The 24,390-nt window shown below is 35.8% G+C and overlaps 1 protein-coding gene across 1 annotated transcript in view; it reads left to right on the top strand.

Moving 5' to 3' along the window:
• LOC135207297 (transmembrane protein 132C-like) overlaps window positions 1-24,101 on the top strand; it is a 266,712-nt gene extending 242,611 nt beyond the window's left edge. Inside the window, exons 5-12 of the mRNA XM_064238972.1 lie at window positions 5,265-5,408; window positions 9,101-9,268; window positions 16,299-16,451; window positions 16,685-16,867; window positions 17,413-17,604; window positions 17,746-17,934; window positions 21,509-21,670; window positions 22,456-24,101. Coding sequence (XP_064095042.1) covers window positions 5,265-5,408; window positions 9,101-9,268; window positions 16,299-16,451; window positions 16,685-16,867; window positions 17,413-17,604; window positions 17,746-17,934; window positions 21,509-21,670; window positions 22,456-23,616 — 2,352 coding nt within the window. The 3' untranslated portion in view covers window positions 23,617-24,101. The remainder of the gene's footprint in view (window positions 1-5,264; window positions 5,409-9,100; window positions 9,269-16,298; window positions 16,452-16,684; window positions 16,868-17,412; window positions 17,605-17,745; window positions 17,935-21,508; window positions 21,671-22,455) is intronic.
• Window positions 24,102-24,390: the final 289 nt, after the last annotated feature.

Genomic DNA, 24,390 nt, shown 5'->3' with positions numbered 1-24,390 from the left:
TGGAAATGTCCAACGAAAATTCCATTCTATCTGTATTCAGAAACAGTGCAAATAAATAAGGAATTGAAAACCCTCCTCTAACTGCTTCGGATCGCCCATAAAGCTTGCTGAATCACTCGCAAAAATCATAACAAACATTTCCTGCACATGACTTCTGCCCCTTTACAAATACACTGCTTTCTCTTTCCCATAAATATCCCATCGGACGCCTTCCTTTGGAATTGAAATAGAGAATTTAGCCGTAAGTCCAAGAACTGGGACCTATGAGGACGCCTCGTTTTCAAATTCTGTCACGTGTAGTGTTTCTTCCATTTTTAACCTCACTTCCCCAGTACCAGCCATCACATAATGTTTCTAACATCATTAAATTTTAACAAATTTCTTTTCATAAGTCATCTTTCTTTTGGATGTTGGCCACTGAACAATCTTTTCATTTTATTCGCTCTAGCGTATTTGTATTCTCTTCCTAGTTTTATTTTTGTCGCCTTCTTAAAGCCAAGTAATCATCCTTTCGCGAAATTTTGCATGCCTATAAAATTCTGGATGGAAAACATACAGGCCAGACTTCATCACCAGCTCGAGGTACATTTTGGTCTGCAGCCAAAACTTCTCTATTTCCGCCTTCCTCTTCCCCTCCCTTCTCGTCAGATGGCACACTGACGCAGAGTCCTTCTTTGACTCATATATTTTTCCGATTCTTGCATTCATGGTTTCAAACCCGCTGTCCCTGGCATTCATCTTCTAGACTTCGTATCATTTTTTCCTGTCTACATGGCTTTCATTTCCTTGAACAGGCGAAGTGTGTGCTTTTCATGGCGTTCTCTTTTTCATATTAGGAGTCTTGTTTCTGATTTTCCTTGCTTCTTTCATTCATTTTTAGCTTCTTATAGTTCTCCTTGACGGTCGGAGTTTGTTATCATGGATCTTGAGATCTGTCAATACACTCGCGCCTGCGTGATATTTTCAGTTTTTTCCTTTGCCTTCCTTTCGATCTGTGCTTGAAAAAGGATACAGAGATATCAATCACGTTAGCCTTCTCAAAGGCAAGGCCACAAATAACACCATATATATATATATAATAATATATATTATATATATATATAATATATATATTATATATTATATTAATATTAATATAATTATAAGTATATATATATATTAATATATAATAAATATATATATATAATATATATATATATATAGATATATATTATATAAATATATATATATATATTATACACACATACGTAGACCTTTTATCCGTCTTCCAAAAGGGTAAGTCTTGCAACAACGATTGCCTTCCACAGACATCACTTCCACGCCCTAACGAAATGCTACGCTCCCTTACGGTCATATCATACCAATTGCTCATTCAGAGTTACATTCTCTAGAATATTTACACGAATTTTTCGTAAGCTGTTCAGAGGATCTTGGAGAGAATCCAGCAAGTTGATTCCAGCGTCCCGTCTTAATGCTCATCTCTCCTCCTTTCAAGCTCTATAATGGCTCTGTACGTACATGGCCCGGGTCTTTTCGCAGTCTTTATCCTTTTCATCGAAAACCTCTTCTTATCCTGCGGGTCTTTCCTCGGGTCACTCAAATGCTTCTCATTGTGTTCTCGACTAAACACACCATTTTCCTTCGAATGCCTTCTAAGACCTCTTTGACTTATTATTTTTTTTAACTATTCATACCTAAATGGCTTCTTTGACAACATTTAAAAACGACAAAAGTATCTCAAAACCCGACAATCTTTTTAATATTAAGATGTTATTCCCTTCATTAGGCATTTTCTTCTTTTTCGTTTTTGTAGTATTCTGAGTTCATCCTTTTTTATGCCACTAATATAATGAGGAATCTAATATACATAATTTTTCTGCCTCTTCTCAAAAAGGCTTCCTCCGAGACTCGCTTGTAACGTACAATATTTGTTCCACTTCTCTCAATCAAACCTAGTTGACCTCCTTAAATATTGAGAACTACCACTAAGACGAGTAATGAATATTGCGGATCTAACAACAGTCTCATTATTTTCTTTTTAACAAAATTCGTGAACATGGTTCTAAGATCCATTAAATTTTGAATAAGGAGTTCTTTCTTCATCAAATATTGAACTTTATATATTTTTCTTTATTCTAACAGCAAAACTTATGATAACCTCAGGCCCCAACAGGGTTAGTTCGCAGACTATGTCAATCCGGAGGAAAACAGTTTTCTATTTACGTTTTCTATTTACGCTCTATAATATTTACTGACAACCTGATTGTCTAAAATGATTACCAGATTGACCAAAGTTACACAAATATTACTGGAACGTTGAAAACAAGTCACCCACGTTTAAAGGTTTAGGATTACTGGACTAAACAAAACCTTTATAAAAACTTAGGGACATTTTCTGTGGCAGAACTGAAATATTTAAGCTAGGTACAAATTCCCTTTCGTTAAAATAAACTCTCTCTCTCTCTCTCTCTCTCTCTCTCTCTCTCTCTCATTAGCGTACGTAAATTATTCATTAACATACATAAAATAATATACTGGGTAAAAATGTAGATATAATATAATATACGTAATAATAATATGCATATTAAGGAAATACTACATTCAACTCTTAGAAAAATACCAAACGCAAGTATAGTAATATACTTCAGTTGCGAAAAGTAAACACAAATTTGAAACCATGCATATCTTCTCCTACATTGATATGAATAGTTTATTCCTGTCGATAAACAGCCTATTAATGGAAAATCGGATTACTTGTGAATATTATAATGTTGTACATTTACGAAGTAATGACGATCAACTTACGCTGGCATATATATATATAGTATATATATATATATATAATATATATATAATATATATAGACATATATATATATATATATATACATATATATATATATATATAATATATATCGCGTGTGTGTGTGTGTTGTATTATACACTGTATACGTATGCATGGCGACAGAAACTGGAGGTCAGTGCATGAATCTATTAACTTCATTACCAAGTCCTTCGTGGGACCAAGCCTAACTGCCTCTTGAAAAAAGCCATTAAACAACACCTACCAACCTACATTCATACATCTATATATATATATATATATATATATATATATAGATATAAAATATATATATATGAATATCATATGTATATATGTACCTATACATATATATAGATATATATATAGTATATATATATCATATATATCTATATATATATCTAGATAAATATATATATATATATAAGTATATATATATTATGTATATATATAGTATATAGTATATAGGTATATATATATATATATATATATATATGTATATATATATATATAATATATATATATATATACTATATATATAGAAAAATAAATATATATATTCATATGTATATATGTATATACAATCTATATATATATATATATATATATATATATAGATATATAATATATATGGATTATATATTAAGTATATATATATATATATATATATATATATATTTATATATAAGTATATATATATATAATATATATATATATATATATTATATCTAATATATATGTATATATCTAGTATATATATATATATATATATATATATATAAATATATATATATATATATATATATCTCAGCTGGGCTCCTCAGGGCACAAGAACAGTTCGAAGACCTAGACCTACTTGGATAAGAAATACGAGGCGGCGGCGGCTCGTGAGGAATGGAGATTTTTGGAAGTAAAAGCACAGGAAGGACATGAGCGGCGGAAATGCACAGAGGCCCTTTGCAAACCAAAGAATTTCCTTGAAAAATGTCAAATCAAAGGATCAAACTCAAAATTCTAACCTTCAAGCAAAGTAGCACTTTCTTGCTTTAATGAAAGCTGTGCTGCTGCCTCCGTCGGCATTTGTTTATCCAAGACTTGACGATAAACATGAAATTTTAGCCTATGTAACACTGGAACACTTTTCCATTCGGTGCTTAAAGGAATTGGAGCAGTTGGACAGTAAGATAATGATGATAACTGGGAAATAAATGCGGAAAAGGGCTCTAAAGACGGACCTACGCAAACCAAAAAGTTGCACTGTCTAAAGACGGATCTGGATAAAAACTTAAAACTTGCACTAAGAAGTAACGCTTAGAAAGGTTGGACAGCAAGATAGACGACGGGATGCAAGTATGAAGTAAGTAAAAAGGCTAAAAAGTAGGTAGCTCGAGGCCAAAGGGACATTGTTTAACGTGCGCTGACAGCGCTATCCTTCCTACGGGGACGTTATGCCTCCTTATTGCTTTAGACAAAAGTCTCCATTCTTTTTGACGTCAAATTACCGGCTTTTCAATTTAGCTGGGCAGAGGGTAGAACACTTACAATTAATGAAGCAATTTTTTTATTTTATTTTACTCAACTTTTTTTCTCTAAGTCAAAACGTGTATACAAATATTATTTAAAGAGTAAGAATAACATTTGCTAAAATCCGTTATACATTTTTTGTCATGTAAATGCAGGCTTCCACGAAATAAACAAAACCCTACACGAATCCCTCAGCTACTGGAAACAAAAAGTTTTACACGGAAATCTCACAAAGCTTACTAAATCTGAAACTCAAATTTGTTTAATTATTTACTCGGAATTTTCTGTTGGGAAAATATATACTTATATACTTATCCTTATATGTATATTATACATACATATGTATATAGTATATGTATTATATATATATATATTATATATATATATATATATATATATATATATATATATAATATAGAAAATATATATAATCCACAAGTAACATTTAATATCCAACGCACTAGACTTCGGCGAAAATCAGACCCTGAGGAAATTACAAATGAAAAGTGATTCGCTTGTTCAAAAGTCACTAAGCATGGCTGTTTCTAGAAAAGGCAGCGTTGGTTCGAATCCCACTGGTGACGAAGCAATATTAAATTATAATTCTCCTAGGATGCGAGTTATTCCCGAGGTACAGTGAACATGATATTAAACGATATTTGTGGCTTTATATTTGTGAATACAAAAATTGGCACGGTGTATGCCGACAATATGCGACAAAATTTAAACACACACACACACCCATATATATATATATCTATATATATATATATATATATATATATATATATATATATCATATATATATATATATATCTATATATATATATATATATATATATATATATATATATGACTTTTACCTTGAGATTTCGTAAGTCCTTAATAATTTACTCACAGAGGAATCTATTTGTCAACAGAGTTGGTGGGTGGTCAACACGGCCGTTCTAACCGGACGGCAGGTTTCACGAGCAATGAAAGTGCTCATCGTATCCCAAGCCGGAAAGGTGGCAGACGTTACTCTTCAGTCTTCCTGCAACTGCACAGATGAGGCTGCACTCAAGGTTAGTCTGATACCATAACCTCCGCCAATTTCCATCACGCATTCTGGCGTTGCCTCTTAAATTAAGATTACATATCTTTTATTTTATCTTTATGTTGATTAACGCCAGACAAAGTTTTCTTTAATTCCTCTTAGTCTAGAAACAGAAATGTGCACCTGTATTTCCATTGAGAACGAGACACCTTCCTTTAAATCATCGCTCTCTCGGAAAGCTATATACTACATAACCCTAAAACGGTTACTTCTGACATACTTTCAGGTACTCCACTCTTGTTATCGTTATTATTCTTTTTCCACAAAAGTCCCAGTCCCATTCGTTATAATCTAATTTTTGCAAAGGGAGGACTAACAATGTTGACACTGTTATCCTTATAAAATCTGGGAAATTACTCTTTCTAATCCTAAAAACCTTTGTTTGATTCCTTGCCTGGTTGCATCATCATTAACAATTCTCCTTAATCGTAAGTTATTCTTAAACGTATAGGGAATTCGATACCAACATGTATATATATTTATATATTATTATAATATATTATATATAATATATATAATATATACGTACATATATCATATATAAGTATATATAATATATATTATATATATATCATAGTATCGAATTCCCATTACGTTTAAGAATAACGATTAAGGAGTATTGTTGATGATGAGGGCATCTACCCAGGCAACAAGGCAAGTAATCAAAAAAAGAAATAAAAAGGCTTTTAAGTTTAGAAATAGTAATTTCCCAGATTTTATAAGGATAACAGTGTCAACATTGTTAGTCCTCCCTTAGAAAACATTAGATTATAACGAATGGGACTGAGACTTTTGTGGAAAGAGAATAATAACGATAGCAAGAGTGGAGTACCTGAAAGTATGTCAAAAGTAACCGTTTTGGGGCCATGGAGTATATAGCTTTCCAAGAGAGCGATGATTTAAAGGAAGAAAGTGTCTCCTTCTGAATGGAAATACAGGTGCACATTTCTATTCCTCTTGGAATAGGAGGAATTCAAGAAAATCTTGTCTTGCGTTAATCAACATAAAAATAAAATATATGATATGTAATCTTAATTTAAGAGGGAATGCCAGAATGCATATATATATATAAATATATATAGTATATATATATACTATAATATTATATATATTATATTCCATATATGTATGTATATATAAGTACCCTATATTTATGATATTTATATATAAATATATTATATGTATACCTATAATATATATATATATATATATATATACAATAATATATATATAATATATATATATGTATATATGGTATATATATATATGTATATATATATATTATATATATATTATATATATATATATATATAATTATAGGGGTATATATATGATATATATATGGTATTATATATATTAATATCATGTTTTATATTATAATTATATTAATATTCATAAATATATTATAATGTATAGATACATATATTATAATATATAATATATATGTATCAACAAAAAAGGCTCATCAGCAACAAGTGAAGTATCCAATGTCCGTCCTTCATCTTTCCAATTAAGAACCTCGCATACAAATTCGTCGTATTTCCTCATGCACGCACTTCACCCTTCACTCACATATAGGTCCACGTGTTTTCGTGGTTCCTGGGTATTAAGGCCCTTCTTTCCCATAATCGTTTCCACTATTCCTCTCTACATTCCCCATAACACTCTTGGAGTTATTAACCCTTTCCACTACTCATCGGCGTCAATTCTTTGCACATGACCGAACCATCTAAACGACCCGATCCATCCTTCGACCTACGATCAACTTTGACACCACTTCTTCGTAGCACCGTAATTCTAACCCTGTTGAATCTCAACAGCTTTAGCATTTCATTTTCTATACGTTTTTAACACCCAATCTCCTTTCAGAATGAAGTATACATACACACATTTATATGCTCTATATTATATATATATATATATATATATATATATTATATATATATTTATATACATTCATCACCCACACTCGCACACATACATACTGTGTGTATATAATAATAATAATATTAATATATATATATATATATATATATATATATATATATATATATATATAGTGAATGTATGTATATATACATGCATAACCGTGCATACATTGGAATATTTTCAATGAATAGGATGCCACGGCTAATTAGGGTGGGATTCATCTGCCATTCTCAGAACAAACAACGTAACACCCCACAGTTACATCAATGAGTATCTCTCGACAAAATCTCCTTCACTGCCATGATAACTACTGAAGGGCAGCATCAGTGTGTCTATAAAACGATAAATTGACCAAAAAAGGCCGATTCAATACGCCAAGAACGGCAGCAGTGTTTGAGCATTTCCAAGTGAAATCAAATAATAGGCCGCATTACTGACCTAATTAAACTGGCACAGTAATAGCAGCTAACATTTCAAGGCTAACTTCAATGCACACTGCTGTTCCGTCTTAATTAATCTGGCGTGCGAAGAACAATAGATACTGTATTTCAAAGGAATGATCGACTATAAACAAATAGTATACTGATGGAGTTCATCTAGATAAAAAACGACAATGAGTACTTCAAGGGTGTGTTCCAATTATGAATGTCTACAATGTGCCAACTAATATACTGAAAAATAATTACAGACGTCGAAAGAACATTTCATAAACTCAAAAGCGTTAAAAGCTTCAAGCTTGCTCCGTTAAAATTGTAAATTCCGATAAAATCTTTCTTATAGAATCCACAGGCCTTCGAAACCAAAAATATTACAGAGTTTAGTAATGGGCTGAAATGATTGCATTAAGCACTATCCTAATTAACATCCTGCGTTGAACTAATTACTACTAAAATTTTACTTTCAACACTAATTGAACATCCAATAACGGTGTCTGCAGTTGTCTAATATCAGGAATTTTTCTGGTTTTATGCTTTAGAATGCTAAGTAAACTTACCTGTATAAGCGATAATTTTCATCGAAACTTTTCTACCCCGGTTTGATATGACTGACACTCGAGCTAAAAAGCTATGTACAGTATATACTTGATTTTTCCAAAGCAGATTATTTCACTGAAACCTTCCAGCATTACCGAAACCACAAAACTCAAGATGGTCAAGGTACAAAATATCACAACAACGCTCACTCACCCTCCACAGCAACCAGAAAATACATTCTGCGAGCCAGTCAGGGACTGCATTTTGCTTAGGTGAAGCTTTAACTAATATTACTCGGATTATATCACAAGGGCACTAAGATGTTTATATACAGGGTGGTCCACAAGTAGGTGGAATAGCTGTGTAAATTGTGATGGTCAGCAGTTTGAGCACCTGCGTTGAAAAATTTCAGTGCTTTTGTATTATTGCACACATTAAAATCTATTTGTCAATGTAATAATTGTATTAGTAAATATAATTGTATATGTAATCTAAACATAAATAAATTTATAATTTGCTGTCCACCTACTTTTGGACCACCCCAGTATATATATATAATATATATATATATATATATAGTATATATATATATATAGTGTATGTATATAAAATATTAAATAAATATAAATATACATACATATATATATATAGGTATATATATATAATTATATATATAATATTCTTATACATATAAATAATACGTACATATTAATCATGTGTAGAGCAGGTGAGATTTCAATAACTATTCTCCCTAAAGGTCTCCACGTCCTGCACATCGGTCTACCTGGACGGATCAGAAGTGCGGGGGAGCCACAACGCCACAGTCATCGCCAGGTACGGGGAGAGAGCAGGTGCTGCATCTTTCACGGTCTGGATGCCCGAATTGCCCCTCACGGTCCACGTGGGAGATGCCAAGTTATCGCAGGTAAGAACATGCGAAATTCTTTTATACATAAGACGTCAGACGGAACGTGAAATACAGTGCCTTTATCTAAGTTGATTATGGAAATTAAAAAGTAACCAAATTCAGTACAGAATATATTAAAAAATCAAACTTCGATATCTGGCACGTAAAAACTACCAGGATGTCCAACACTCATTGACAAAGGAGGAAAAACCCCTACTGCCTCTTTTAATCAGTTTTTACATCGAAATCAAAGCCGGTAATTTATCTGAGCCCGTTCGGAAATTCTCAGAAACACGCCTTCAGACCTGGATCCATTCCTAAGGAATAGTTTTGGCACTTTCAAAGGTCTCCAAGATGCGGTTTCATCCCTAATCGTTTTGCAATGATTGGGGGCTATTAATGCGGAATTTTCCGACACCAATTTCTTTTACAATTTTCGTTTACCAATTTTCTACTGTTTCTTCACTTCCAAATAAAATTAATGAAGCTATCAATGACAAAGGGTCCTTTGTAATTGATGGCAAACTCGAACTACTCTGCCGTTCAAAGTTTGCCACTTAACCATGAAATTAAGATTGAAAAAAAAAGACCAAATTCATTCTTGGTGATATCATGTCACGTCACATGGATAGTCACGAGTCCCTTGTTGACCTTCTATGACAGATCATAAAAGAAGAAAATAGATAATGACAATACTTATATGAAAAAAACTTCTCCGAGTGGAATAAAGTAAAGATTACAATAACAATATTCACAGACCAGCTTTCGCCCTTTTACTAGGATTTGCCGAAATAAGTCTTTTGATAAGTACAATTAAAATTTGTGAGAAGTATTGTTAATTATGTCACAATAACAGACCATAAACATCTTTATTTAGATTGTAAAGCAACTGACGTTTGGAAGAGGCTTCGATACAAATGTGCAGAACACAAATCTGAATTTCCTATTTAGCATTTCATCATTTTCAGTCAAATTTGTTTTGACAAGAACGGAAGTGTTTGATGAAGTGATTGTGAAACTTTGTTAAATACAACAAGAACAACAGACAACGTCTCACTGCAGCATTTGTAGTACTATTTCGCAATACAAAAGGTAGGACTCTTTATTATTAGCTATAATATTAACGGCAATCATACGAGCCACCCAATTACTACATATAAGACAGGCTATCTATTTCTTCCAGACTTCTTCAGTCGCCTGAACAACACCGTCATGTTATTTAATTTTAATATAAAGGACTTCATAGTTATGTGTAATGGTTATCGTTATTTGATTCACTTCAAGTTAAACGAGTTTTATCTCCACGTCTTGCTTCACAGAAGATTATGGGAATAGTTACAAATTCACCTCACTACGGATGTGTTATGATTTCTATGGGCTCCTTTTAACTAAGGCTTGCTTCATATTCTCTTAGTTCCCTTTTACAACTGGATCACGGTGTTTGTTTGTTGGACATGGAACGTCTTCTGAATCTCTTGTGAATGGTTTCACTCTGGTGGGATAAGATTAACTTGCTAAAGTCCCTCCCCTTATGATGGTATGCAGCTGCTGATGTCATTGAAAGCCTAGACCGACAGAGGCACACTGGATTTTAGGGATGACACGCACATATCGTTCCGACTCGTCTGGCTAGTGGTTCGAACACCGACTGTTCAGTTTTCGAGCTGAACGTGCCATCACTGCGCTACAATGCCTGAGAAAGATATGTGCATGTTAATAAGCTATGAAACTACTCGTATATATCGATACATTGCAGTTATTTCTACTTTTGCAAAACTATTCTTTCCGATATTCCTTTTGGGTCATTTTCTTAATAGTTTTTCTTCGTGAATCAGGATGGCTGTGGGCTAGTAAGCTAGTAACTATATAGTTATGCTTTACCATCATTACTGACTGTTGAGCAGCAGGTCTATAGTTTCCTGAGGTGAATGGCCCAACTTACTTCTCCCCTTTCAAACTTCTCTTTCTCCAAAGGCCTCAAGGTTATGTCGGCCTCAGCATGAAGTAAAATGTTAATGGGGCAGTGGAACATCTTTTGTAGTTTGTTAGAAGCGGAAGTAATTTACTCGAGGAGACTCCTGATTATTAACGGAAGCCTATCTTTCCCCACTCACGCTAATTGCACAGCTGCAGTATCCCGCTTTCCTGCTTTCTAGTCTCATGAAAAAATTGGAAAAACACGCTTATCTTTGGCTAGGAAGGTACAAAGCACCATAACGATGGTAATAAATAATAATAATAAGAATAATAATAATAATAAAATAAAATAATATGAAAAACAAAATCACAATTATTATTATTATTATTATTATTATATACTATTGGTACGACAAAGGTAGTTGAAATATCGAAGAAAATACAAGAGGGAAGGCTACGATGGTATGGACACCTGTTACGAAGAGAGGAACATCATGTTGGAAGACATACGATGAAAATGGAAATGCGGAGTAGAAGGAAGAAGGGAAGACCAAGAAAGAGATGGCGTGATTGTGTAGGGAAGATAAGGTATTAAAAGGTATTGACGAGAACGATGCACATGACTGAAATCGATGGAGACGACTCATTCACAACGGCGACCCCATATAAAAATGGGTTAAAGCTGGGACGAAGAAGAACAAGAAGAAGAAGACTATCGGTACGGAAAAATTATCACTCCGAGTATCTTCACTTTACAAATCAATCATACAAAGCACATCTGCAACCCAGGAATTCAATCCGACTAACAGCATTCAAGAAGTTCCCTTAAAATAACCAAATCATGTCATGCATAATTTACAAAGACCCTTATTAAATTCATATACTGTACAAGAGCTAAATTAATCAATCTACCAGACGGTGACTGGGTGGAAAGCTCTGCCGCAAATTTTTTTTTTTTTTTTTTTTACTCAGGGTTACAGAGACAGGTAACCCGGAGCCCTTTATTCAGTCTAACTTAGGAAAAGAGTGGGATGTTAACAGTGATAAACCTGTATCTTGAAAGGGGAAGAGTATAATCACAATGAGAGAGAGAGAGAGAGAGAGAGAGAGAGAGAGAGAGAGAGAGAGAGAGAGAGAGAGAGAGAGAGAGATATCACTAACTCCAAAATTCGGCGATATGAGCACACAAAAAAATGTGTTAAAAGCTGACTGAAAGCATTTCTTTAACCATACTTATAAGACTAGATAGCAATGCCACAGTCTATCTACTATACTAACCTATAAGCTATATTAATAAGATACATAGTGAAAGACTTGAAAAACATGCATGCAAAAGAACATATAATTTCCTGAAGCAAATGTTTCAGTATGTTATGCATCACTTTAAGACGAATCTGAATAATTTGAAGACAGAATGGTAACGGATGGAAAAGGGATGATTTATATCAAACGCTGTTAAGCCAGAGACGGAAATTAAAAGCGAAATTCATCAGAACCTTCTTATGGCTCAGAAATCAGAAATGCTTTAGAAAAAGTTAGCACACGACGAAAGAAGCAGAACTTCGACGTGAACAAGGCAGGATAGGAAGCTTAGACAGAAGATCATCAGCAGAAGCTTAGACTGAAAAGGACGTCAATTGTAAATCGCTAATAATGACGAACTTAAGAAAACGTAAGAGGCCAAGACATTGACAAATACATAAGGATTAGGGAACTGAGCATGCATTCATATCAAACGCAGAAAGAAGTTCGGTGAGGAAGTTTGACCAGTAAATCGATGTGCTGTACTTTAATATCCCTTTGAAGTAAATATCACGCAACAAAAATCGATTTAGACTTGCCAGCGAGATATCAAAACACTATTGTAGCATGTGCAAGCAAATTGTAGACTATTGTAAGTTTGCATTATATTTTCAACAAGGGGCTGAAAATACTATTCTTGCCTGTATAAGACTCAGAAAGTGCAAAGATCGAAATAACTCTAAGGAGCTTAGTTAGAAAATGAAATACGCAAGGTCCCAGTTTTGAATAGTAATGAAATAAATCACAGGGTAGTCTGAAGGGTAGAGATATTAACTTTCCTTTGAAGTAGACTGAATCCAACGAAAATTGTCCAAAAAGATAGGTGAAAGCAACAAGTACTAATGATGTCATAGAACAGGAGCTGGTTTCACTCTTAATTCTATAAGGAATACTAAGTGGATGTATCATTTGTCTGCAAAGAGTGGGGCACATTTGTGAAAGTGAAAATAACAAAATGGGGTCAGCATTTTTTCAAACATACACAAACTAGTCAACAATAATCGAAAGAAAATTACCATACATATGAAAGACAAAGAGGGTCCCCTTTTAAATGGATAGCAAAAACTATCCATCCATCAGGAAACACCTATTAGGAGTAGCAGAAGTTGTTTATGTCTTGAAAGTAAATAAAGATCTTATATGAGGTTGTTAATGTTTTGAAAGTAAATACAGATCTTCCATGAGGAGACAAGTTCAGGAGACGTTAGGTTATATCACAATCATATAGGACGACAGAAATATGAAATGACATGATGGAGGGAAAATCTCATGCTACTATTAAGAATGAAGGACTTCACATGTTTGGTCAGTGCAGATGAAACGCAACCAATGAAAAGTCATGTTAACATTTTGTGCATTTAATGTAAAATTAAGGTTTCTTCATAAAATTTCGACACCAAACGATAATGTATATAAACGATATTCGCTCCAGGAACCTAAGACACACTCAGTTCATCACCATTTTGTTTCTTAGAAGAAATCCCAAACTTGGTCCTCAAGAAAAAAGGATTCTTTAACGAAGTTAGGTCCCATTACTCACCTCCAACCCCCAACTCCCTCTTATTTCTCAGGTCACATAAAAATTGCTAGTTGGCAACTCTCGCCCTATGAGTTTTTGTGCTTAGCTAATTAGTTATTGAAAGTTATATGGTTCACAGACAAAGAAACTTATCAGTTATTGCAAGTTCTGTGGTTTATGGACAAAGGAACTAACCATTTACTGCAAGTTCTGTGATTCATGGAGAAATGATCTAATCAATTATTGCAAATTCTGTGGTTCACATACAAATGAACCAATCAATTATTGAAAGTTCTGTGGCTCACAGACAAAGGAACTAATTAGCTATTACAAGTTATGTGGTTCACTGACAAATGTACTAATTAGTCATTGCAAGTTCTGCGGTTCATGAAGAAATGTAATAAACTAATTCATTATTGCAGTTCTGCATTTCATGAACAAATGAAGTAATTAATTATTGCAAGTTATGCGTTCATAGCCAAATGAACTAATTAGTTATTGCAAATTATGTGGTTCATGGACAAATGAACTAATCATTTACTGTAAGTTATATGGTTCATGGATGAACTAATCATTTACTGTAAGTTATGTGGTTCATGGACAAAGGAATAATCAGTTACTGCAAGTTCTGTGGTTAACCGAAAATGAACTAATTAGCTATTGAAAGTTATGTGGTTCATGGACAAAGGAACAAATTAATTATTGCAAGTAAGCTAAACAGTTATTCAAGTTCCGTGGTTCACAGATAAAGAAACTAATCAGTTATTGCAAGTTATGTAGTCAATGGACAAAGGAAATAGGGCTAATCAGTTATTGCAAGTTATGCGGCTCATGTACAAAGGAACTAATCAGTTATTGCAAGTTATGTAGTTCAAGGACAAGGGAACTATCATTTATTGCAAGTTATGTGATTTGCAGTCAAAAGCAACTAATCATTTATTGCAAGTTATGTCATTCACGCAAAAAGGAACTGATCAGTTATTGCAAGATATTTAGTTCAAGGACAAAGGAACTATCAGTATTTGCAACTTATCTGGTCCACGGTCTAAGGAACTAACCATTTTTACTGTAAGAAGTATGGATTATAAAAGCATGGATAATGCATTCACCATGCTTTTCTTTTAACTTACTTATACAAGAGAAAGGTCTCTTACTGTAAAAATATAAGCGCAATATGATAAAACTCAATATAAAAATGACAAGATTAGTTTTTACCGTCGAATCATTTTGCATATGAAAACTTTTTGGAAAAGCAGCAGACGAGACCATTGAAAGCTATTACTAAAATAGGCCATAATTATCTAATTAATGTCATTTTCCGTTAAAATAATACGGTTACTAAATTTCGACGATTATTTCTCTAAAAAAGGCAAAAGGAGAAAACCAGGTTTGGGAAGACATAATTGCTAGAGCCTAATCTACTTTTAACAAAAAGCTTTTGGGAATAACCGAAGTGAGTGCAATAACCAAGGAATAAGAAACTGCGCTGGGCGGAAGTTGGCTGAAAGGGAGCTATGAAGGACGGGCTAGGATAGACAAACAAAGTTCATTAGACTATGACGGATATTACTAGTCGTACCACGTACAGATTTTGTTGATAATGATGTGGTGTGGAATTTACTAAGCGGACACATGCTGCAAATAATGAAAAAGCGTACTGACACTACACTACGTATTTCGGAAGCCATCGAGGCTGCATTCGTACATAGTGCAAATTCTTAAATCCCTCCAAGCCTAAGAGAAACGGCGTCACTCAATCTTAAATGTCTGCAGAGATTGCATACACTTTCTTTAACACATTCACAACACTTGGAAGCAGGTTTCACGTGAGCTTAATCTCGCAATCCTCCAAAGTGTAACCATTTGAGTTAAACAGAACACTCAAATGGTCACAATCCCATTGAAAGAAGTGGTCTCTTAAACAACTTTTACCAAAGTTACATCATGATTCAACGGTGGATTTTTGGAGAGCATATTTTCGTCTTTTAACGGAGTTTTACGAATATCATTTGTAACTTTGACTTTAAACAGTGATTTTCCGAACTCAAATGAATCCGATGGAGTCTCTTTCACTATTAAATTTGTCCCCTAATTCTTGTCAATGTCACTGTTAATTTCAATTTTCAACGAACTCGCTCTCACAAAAATTTAAATTTAAACTAACCTTCAAATGACCATTAGTTACCCCGAGTATTGCCACAATGAAGGTACTGAAATTTATCTACAGAGATTCACATTTATCGTTTTCCTTCGGTCTTAATTATCGATTGCTATGAACCCAGTAAAAAAACAATCATTATCTTTTCTAAGGTGAGAAGTTGGAGAGTGCCAGATCCCACAACGCCTTCATCTTACAGTATGAAAATAGGAACCATCAACAGCGATCAGTTACGAGATATCAACAGAAATGACGACGGATCCCCAGCGTTGTGCTCTGTCAGATACCAGCAAGCCCAAGTGCAGGTAATTTTGTAGATGTTTTCTTGATGCCTTCTCGTTTTTTTTCTCTCTCTCTACCCTTTTATTGGTCGACTGCTTTCCGATATAGCTGTCCTAACTCGTGATTGATAAGGATTCCCAAAACGATATTCAAACCATTTTACATTAATAGTTCTCGACTATTTCACATTTACGACCCTACTTTTCAAAGGGTTAGCCAATGAAATTCATTCATAATAACCATTTACGTTTTACAGGTTTACGGTCGGTTTGTGGCTGTGGACGACAACAGTGGGCGACAATCTTACCTGCTGTCACGTCGCGCCCAGGTGCGCGTGACGGAACTGGTGGCTCACTTGCTAAGAGTTGCCGATACATCTGTGGCAATGTTGGATCATTCGACGCTTATGGGTCGAGCCACCGGACGCACCGAAATTCAGGTATTTTATCGCTTTCTCCTTTCGCAAAACACACGAAACTAAATGCACTAATTCATTCGATGGCTAAGATGGCAAGGAAATGGAAATTAAAAAGAAAATAAGAACCCAAAAGAAAAGTACGCCTTAAAAGGTTTGATTACTTGCGAAAGACACCCAAAAACATGCATACATTAATTGATGCAAAATGCCCCATTTATATGTTGCCTGACTTTGCATATCCGTATAAAACCCATTACAAATATATACTGAACCCTCTTAGTTAAATAATAGTCTCACTGACTTGAACAAACAATTATAATTTTACTGATTATGTTTTACAATACCACCCATTCTCTCTCTCTCTCTCTCTCTCTCTCTAAACCTGTGTGTAAACTTGAGAGAAAGAAATTAACAACCAAATCCATCAAATTCTTATCTTGCGGCAAATGTCTACTAAACTATTCAGAAAAAATTTCATTCGTTTCTCTGTTCCATTTGTCTTCTGTTTCATTAATGTCTTCTTCACCCAAGTGCAAGGATTCCCCTAAATTCCCCTAAATTCACAGGTGTTGTCTCCGATCACTGGCCGAGTGATCGGTGCCCGGGAGGTGCGGGTAGTCTCCGACAGGGTATGGGTGACCAAGTTGAGGGCAGCTGTCATATCAGGCCTGACCTTATCGCTTCAACCCGATTCCCATCTTCCCGATGGCTACTCGGCTATCACTGCAGTCACACCAACACTGACGGCTAAATACCAGGCAAGCCACCACCGAAATCCTTTCTGACATGACTGTCTTATATATTCCTTACTCTCTCCCCACGATGCTTAATCGAATGACTTCCCCTTTCAGCAAATCGTTGGTGTTTCGGCTTTTAATTGTCGGTTCCCTCTTCTGCAGGAGGGTCTGGTAGACGTGTGGGTGGAAATGAGTGACGGAGTCATCATGCCCTTGAGGGAAGTCCCGTCGAATCACTACACTCTGACGGTCAGGTCTCTTGACCCAGGGGTCGTGGCAGTAGCTCCTTCGCCTCGCACAGCACAACCGAGGGTAATCGCTATCGGTCATGGAGAAGGAGAATTACTGGAGGTAAGTCAGTCCGTGCTTTCCATTAAATGCTGGCGCACAACTGAACAATCGCATGCTTGCTTAGACTTCTGTGATTGTCTTGTAATGGGTCTCTTATCGAAGTCCGTAGTATATGTCCAACCAACAAATATATACTGCCCAGAGCATAACTGGTATATCAATGCCCCGCCACCCCCCCCCCCCCCCCACCCCCCCCCCCCCCACAAAAAAAAGGGGGTGGGCGGAATTCTTCGAGATACACAGTCGGCAAAATATTCAGTAAGTTGTCCCAGGAACTAAGCAGATGCAAAAACACTATGGCATATGTGGGCTAAAGTCACTATATACATATCTACAAAAATATTTTCCACATGCATGAACATTTAAAAAAAAAAAAAAAAAAAGGCACGACTGCTAAACTGAAAGAGCCGACAGGTTTCAAAAAGCCTTCAATGCCACAAATACAGGCAGCTCTCCAACTGTTTGAGAATAATTAATAATGGGAAAATTATAACTATAAAGATGAATACACCGGAGTAAGTTAAATGTACTAAAGAGTAAGTGCGCAACTATTTAAGACTGCTCTTATTTTCCGGATACGTAGGCTAATAGATTTTGTCTTGCAAATTGGTTGATTTAACCGTCAAATTCCGTTTTATTTTCTTAACTGAAAATAAATCTAATCGCCCATTACAGTAGTGATAATTAATTCTCATTCTGACATCACAGAAACCTCCATAACGTAGTCCTATTCGTCAACAACATCAAGTGCCTAAGAATTTGTTATTAATGCCCGACCTTCTTCACCCTTTAATTTTCAACTCTCAAAACCACTTGCTTTTATCCAACAAATTCCGCGTCCATGATAACATACGAAATAACTGGATGCACCATGAGATGGAAAGATAGTTTGTTTAATCTCCACGAACTAGGCTAAATGGCTAGATTCCTTACGATAACGGTAAAATTGGATTAAACAGTTATATGAAGCTACAACGCTCGACACACTTCTCTATTGATACAAATAATTCTCTAGAAGATATCAGTATATTTAAGGTTGGACCAATTGTCTAAAATCTTCGAACAAACTCAAGGTATAGGTTAGGCTATTACGTGATGTACTGAAGGACTAAACACGAAAGCACTCAGGGTAATTCTAAAGAGGTCATCAGTCTCGTTTGCAGAAAAAACAATTACAACATTTGTAATTGATAATAATAAAATTTAGCACTACTGTTGGCGGAATTATGTAAATATAATTACATCCTTTTCCCCATATAACAATCCTTGGGACCACAGTGGGGAAACATCTACGGAGGACGACCACACCGTCGTTAACAGAGGCTTTACGAACATAGGCCTACACCAAAAACGGCTTCATCACCTTTGAACCTCATTTTTTAAGCGTCCTTCTACTTTTTCCTTTGTGAAACCTAAGAGATGTTTGGGGAGGACGGTGAATATATGGATGAAAATACGGAAAACAAAAATATTCAGCAAAAAATTGTTAGCCGAGTTGAGTTCAATATGAGGTCGTTCAGCGCTGCAATAGAAATTGACAGTAAAAGGTCTGAAAGGTGTAACAGGAGGAAATCCTCGCAGTTGTGTTAGGAATAAAATGTTAGGAGAGGGTGGAAAGTAAGATGAAGAAATAGAATATGAAAGGTGGTACAATAAAAGGAACGAAAGTAGTTGCGGCCAGGGGTCGAAGGCACGCGGCAATAAACCTTAACTTTGTTTGTTTGTAAGGTGTTTTTACGATGCATGGAACCAGTGGTTATTCAGCAACGATACCAACGGCTTCAAGCAATGCCTACAGTGCACCGCATGAGGTCTACTGACGGCACTACCCCCATATGGAAGAATAATTGTTAGTTAGTAACCATGCAAATTACTATGACCTAATAAACCCAACCTTCCGTCGATAACAATGTCTACTCATAAAGCCGTTATCCTACCTAACAATGCCAAGGAACACTTAGCTAAACATAAGTAACCTACTGTACAAGTTTATATATCTAAATCTGACGTAAACCAAGCATTGACATCACTTCATATGTTAACTTAGCTTAACAGCTCCCACATTTTGGAATCGAAGTTACTGGTGTTTTTTTTTTTCGAATGGAACTAGGCCTATGTACAATACTTTCAATTACTGCATTCAATGTATATACGTACCTATCTGGTTACCACATATAGGCCTCATCAGAAAACACTTCATGTCCAACAGAATCATTAGCCTAACACAATTATATCCCTAGTCTGGTTAATTTCCAAAGAATAATCAGGCCTAAACTCTGTTGGCACAACTCACATAGGATAGCCTATGAGAAATGTGATCGATCTCTTGCAGTGGGTCACGGGGTGCTACTGAATTTGAATCCTATGCAATACAAAATCAACCACGAAAATCATAGATCATGTGCAACTTATGAATTATCACTAACCTATTAAAACAATTACGGCGGTGAACCAACTGTTGAATCAGGATTCCAAGAATGCATTCAAGCAGTGCAGTTCAGTTGTGCACCTTTCTTGATATGCATGCGAAGCTGAGGCAGCTACAGCGATAAGTAGCCTATATGTAAGCAGTGACATTTGGGTCTTCACAAATATTCACTTACACTGAATAAAATAATACTTCCCGCACTGACACGACTAAAAAGGATTTAACCCTGGAAGAGATGTCACTCCTCACAGCGACCTTAATCATCAGGCCAACACTGTGTCTACCATAGACTTCCTCTCCCTGACCGCAACGCACACGGTTCCTGACTCTCAGCGATACTTCGTCAATGACGAGGAGGCCATTTCCTCAAAGGATCACGAAAAACTTCCAAATGTCCACGTTTCCGCAACGCAACTCCTCTAACAAGGATTAACAGCAAACCAAGCAGTGACTGACTGACTGTAAACTTGCAGGCTGCAGCTGCAGGTGACAGGTGTCCCCGAGACGAGCAAGTGTTGCAGTAAACCGGAAAATTCACATGAAAGAAATAATAGAACGAGGAAAGCATCGGGTTAAAATGAATGCCAATGATTTATTCATTATACTTCACGGCAGGTTGGGATATATGTTCAAAAAGAATTTCGAATCGGTTTCCAATGTTTTTACTCTCGTATTAGGCAAAAGCGACTGTATGAAATATCTACGTAATGCTGCGTTAGACTGCTGGAGCTGTTTTCCTTAATTGGCCAAGGTCATAACCGAGTACATATTTTGCGACCATCCTTACGGATATGCTGTCAAAAACTGAGAAGGCTTTTTTTTATGATACATTCAAGCACATTCCTGTCTTTAATATAACTCTTTTTGTACATGTTATTTATCTAATTATGGCCAGATTGATAATTTCGTTATAAATATGCATTTTGTGTTAGTCCCTTCATTTTCTTGCTCGGTTCTTTTCCTTTGCTTTTATATCCAGGTGTGTTAAGGCTTTCTGTACAAGTTCGTGACCCTTGGGCTACTTCCACTTCGAAATAATAGCAGCTACGCTTGTAGAAATATAGGCTCAGTGAGCCTGAGAAGACACATGTTTGTTGGTCTGTTGCCCTTGTTTGAATGACTGAATGATTCCTCTTGATTTTGTAGGTCAGCCTTGAAGTTGTAAATGAATGCGAACGTCGAAGGGCTTCGCTCGCCAGCACGAAGGTTGTTGTGAAGGTCGATCTTGGTGCTACTCCGCCTCCCCCTGTGAGCGAAATGGCGCCAAATGGTGTCGGACCACAAGATCCATCCCACAATAAACTGAAGGTAAGGAAACACCTCCCCTTTGTCAATTACATTAGAGGAACGTTGATTTTAACGAGTCTTATACTTTTCTTGCTATTAAGATCTCGCTTGGGAAGTTAGGGGCATTATTCTTCCTACCATTTTAGTTGTGCATTGCTGAATGGAGTAAAATATTTGCGCTGTTCTTCATGGGGTACTTAAATTCAGTACTCTAAAAATGACTTTGTACCCTATGCTCTTTAAATCTTGGGCAGAGTCACAGCCTTGTACTGTATTGGTTAGAGTTCCATGATATATATATATATATATATATATATATATATATATATATATATATATATATATATATATATATATATATATTTATATATATATATATATCCATGGAAACTGTTTTGCTGTATTTACTGTAATTTTTTTTATTATGCTTTAATCTATTTAGGTTATATGTTATGAATTACATTCAGTTTTAAACATTATTTTATTTTATTAAGTTACATATATGGATTAATTTACTGTCTTGTTAAACATTATGTGTCAAAGCTATTTATTGTTATTTCGACTTTTCTGTTTACTTTTACCCACCTAAGGAAATACATTTTTGTGGAAGCTTGCTGTAGATGCTCACGGTCTTTTTTGTGATCCATATGGATGTATTTTAATAAATAATAATACTGGTAATCGCCTTTGCAACTAGCCCAACAGCATCAACAATCGCCCAGTCAGGATCAGCACGATAGTCCAAATTTATTATACCACAGTTTTCAGAGCAAAACTAAGGATTTATATTCCTTTTACTCCCGCAGGTTCATGTATCTGACCTGCCACACGCTGATGCTGCAGCTCCTCATAACCACCAGATGTTGATGGCTGAACAGCCTCAGCATCCAACGGTGCAAATGCACCATCATCCCCCACGGCACAGCAGCCTCACGCCACTGGAAGTTGGAATGTACGTGTTGTTAGCAGTTTTCGGTGCCGCCATCGTTGTATTCGCAGCCTCTTGCGTCGTGTACACATGGCGAGTGCGAGGTGGCAAACCCATGATGTCTCAGCAGCACCACGGCAGAAGGACTTCTCTTCATAACCACGATTCCGTTACAAATGCCCACGACTGGGTGTGGTTAGGAAGGGCCACGCTGGAGCGAGCCTCTGGAATGGGACTTTCCCCGCCGTCACAATCGGCATCAGTGGGAATGGTCCCTCTCAGTGACCTCAATGGAAACAGCCAGCAACAGCAGCAGCATAACACATGGCTGGTTAACCAACGCCTGTTACGACCGTACGAGCGGAACTCGGCTCCAGTCAACATCATTCCCAATCCCGCAGCAGAAGAAAGCGAAGTGACCCAGTCTTCATGTCTGACAAATTCGTCAACTTTCACCAGACCATCAAAGAACAGCAGACGGGTCACTTTTAACAACCTCAGCGACGACCCAACAGCTTCCAGCAGCGAGGATGACAAGCCACCTGTTCCTCCTCACCGTAACATTGGTGTCAACGCGAGCATCACAGGTCACGACCCTCACTCAGACGACAGCAACCCACCTCCCATTCCTCCTCATGGAGTCAATGTTATTGCAAACCCTCTGGAATCTGAGTACCCCCAAAAACCAGGCCCAACCGATCACGGCGCAGTTCCTCATAGCCATCACCACCCATACAACAACCAGCAACTTCTCCACACAAGCCATATACAGCAGCAGCCACAGAGTCCTCCAGAGGGCAAAGATGGCGTGGATCCCAAGTTTATTGAAGTCAACGCAGATGATTTCGTCAGACTACGAGGCGTCTGCAGAGGGAGAGCATCCCAGGTGCGCCGCGCTACCATCCTGGAAAATCCACTGCTCTCCTCGGCCCTCCCCGATAACTTCAGCGTTACTGATCATCTGGACAACCTTCCACCATCCATGGATTATGATCAACTTATGGAGTACTTCTCAAACTTAAAAGAGTCTAATGCCTGAGCCTAAGCTCCAAGCCCTACTTCAAGAGGGCTTACAGTGGAAAAAGAAAAATTGTAGCAAATGTTAGTGTCACTGTGATTTTGATCCTTCGTCTCTGATTCGCAAGTGGCCGGGTTTCCCGCCGCCTACAAACTACAAGACAGGGCTTATGAAAAAATAAAAAAATATCGGTAGGAAGTCACAGTACCTAATGCCTGTAAAAGAACTATGAAATAATATAACTATATGCGATGTTCATTGCTTGACTTGTGAGCGCTCTTAGCATATTATACATTATAATGTCCAAATATATTAGTCGTATTGAAGGAACATGTGGTTATTGTACGTAACATAAAAGAATTGCGACATGAGTATAATATGATGTATATCTTTGTTCACGTGTTCATTATAGTATAGAATTTTATGTATGCTGTGTGTTCATTGTGTTGAGCGTGTATGTAACATTGGTGCACTGTGCTGGTTGCAGGTGTGTAGTAAATGTTTTACCAACTAATTATATATATATATATATATATATATATATATATATATATATATATATATATATACATATATGTCATATAATGTGGGTATGTATGTATAAACATTCATGAATTATATATATATATATATATATATATATATATATATATATATATATTATATATATATGCACAAATACACATAAATACATATGGAGTAAAGTTTTGCATGTGATCTTACTGATACACACATTGATATACATATGTATAACATATATATGTGTATGATATATATATATATATATATATATAT

This window comes from Macrobrachium nipponense, chromosome 32 (genome assembly GCF_015104395.2).
Source record: "Macrobrachium nipponense isolate FS-2020 chromosome 32, ASM1510439v2, whole genome shotgun sequence".
In the NCBI taxonomy this organism is placed as follows: Eukaryota; Metazoa; Arthropoda; class Malacostraca; order Decapoda; family Palaemonidae; genus Macrobrachium; species Macrobrachium nipponense.
Note: the sequence above shows the minus strand (reverse complement) of the source record. Positions and strands in the feature narration are given on the sequence as shown.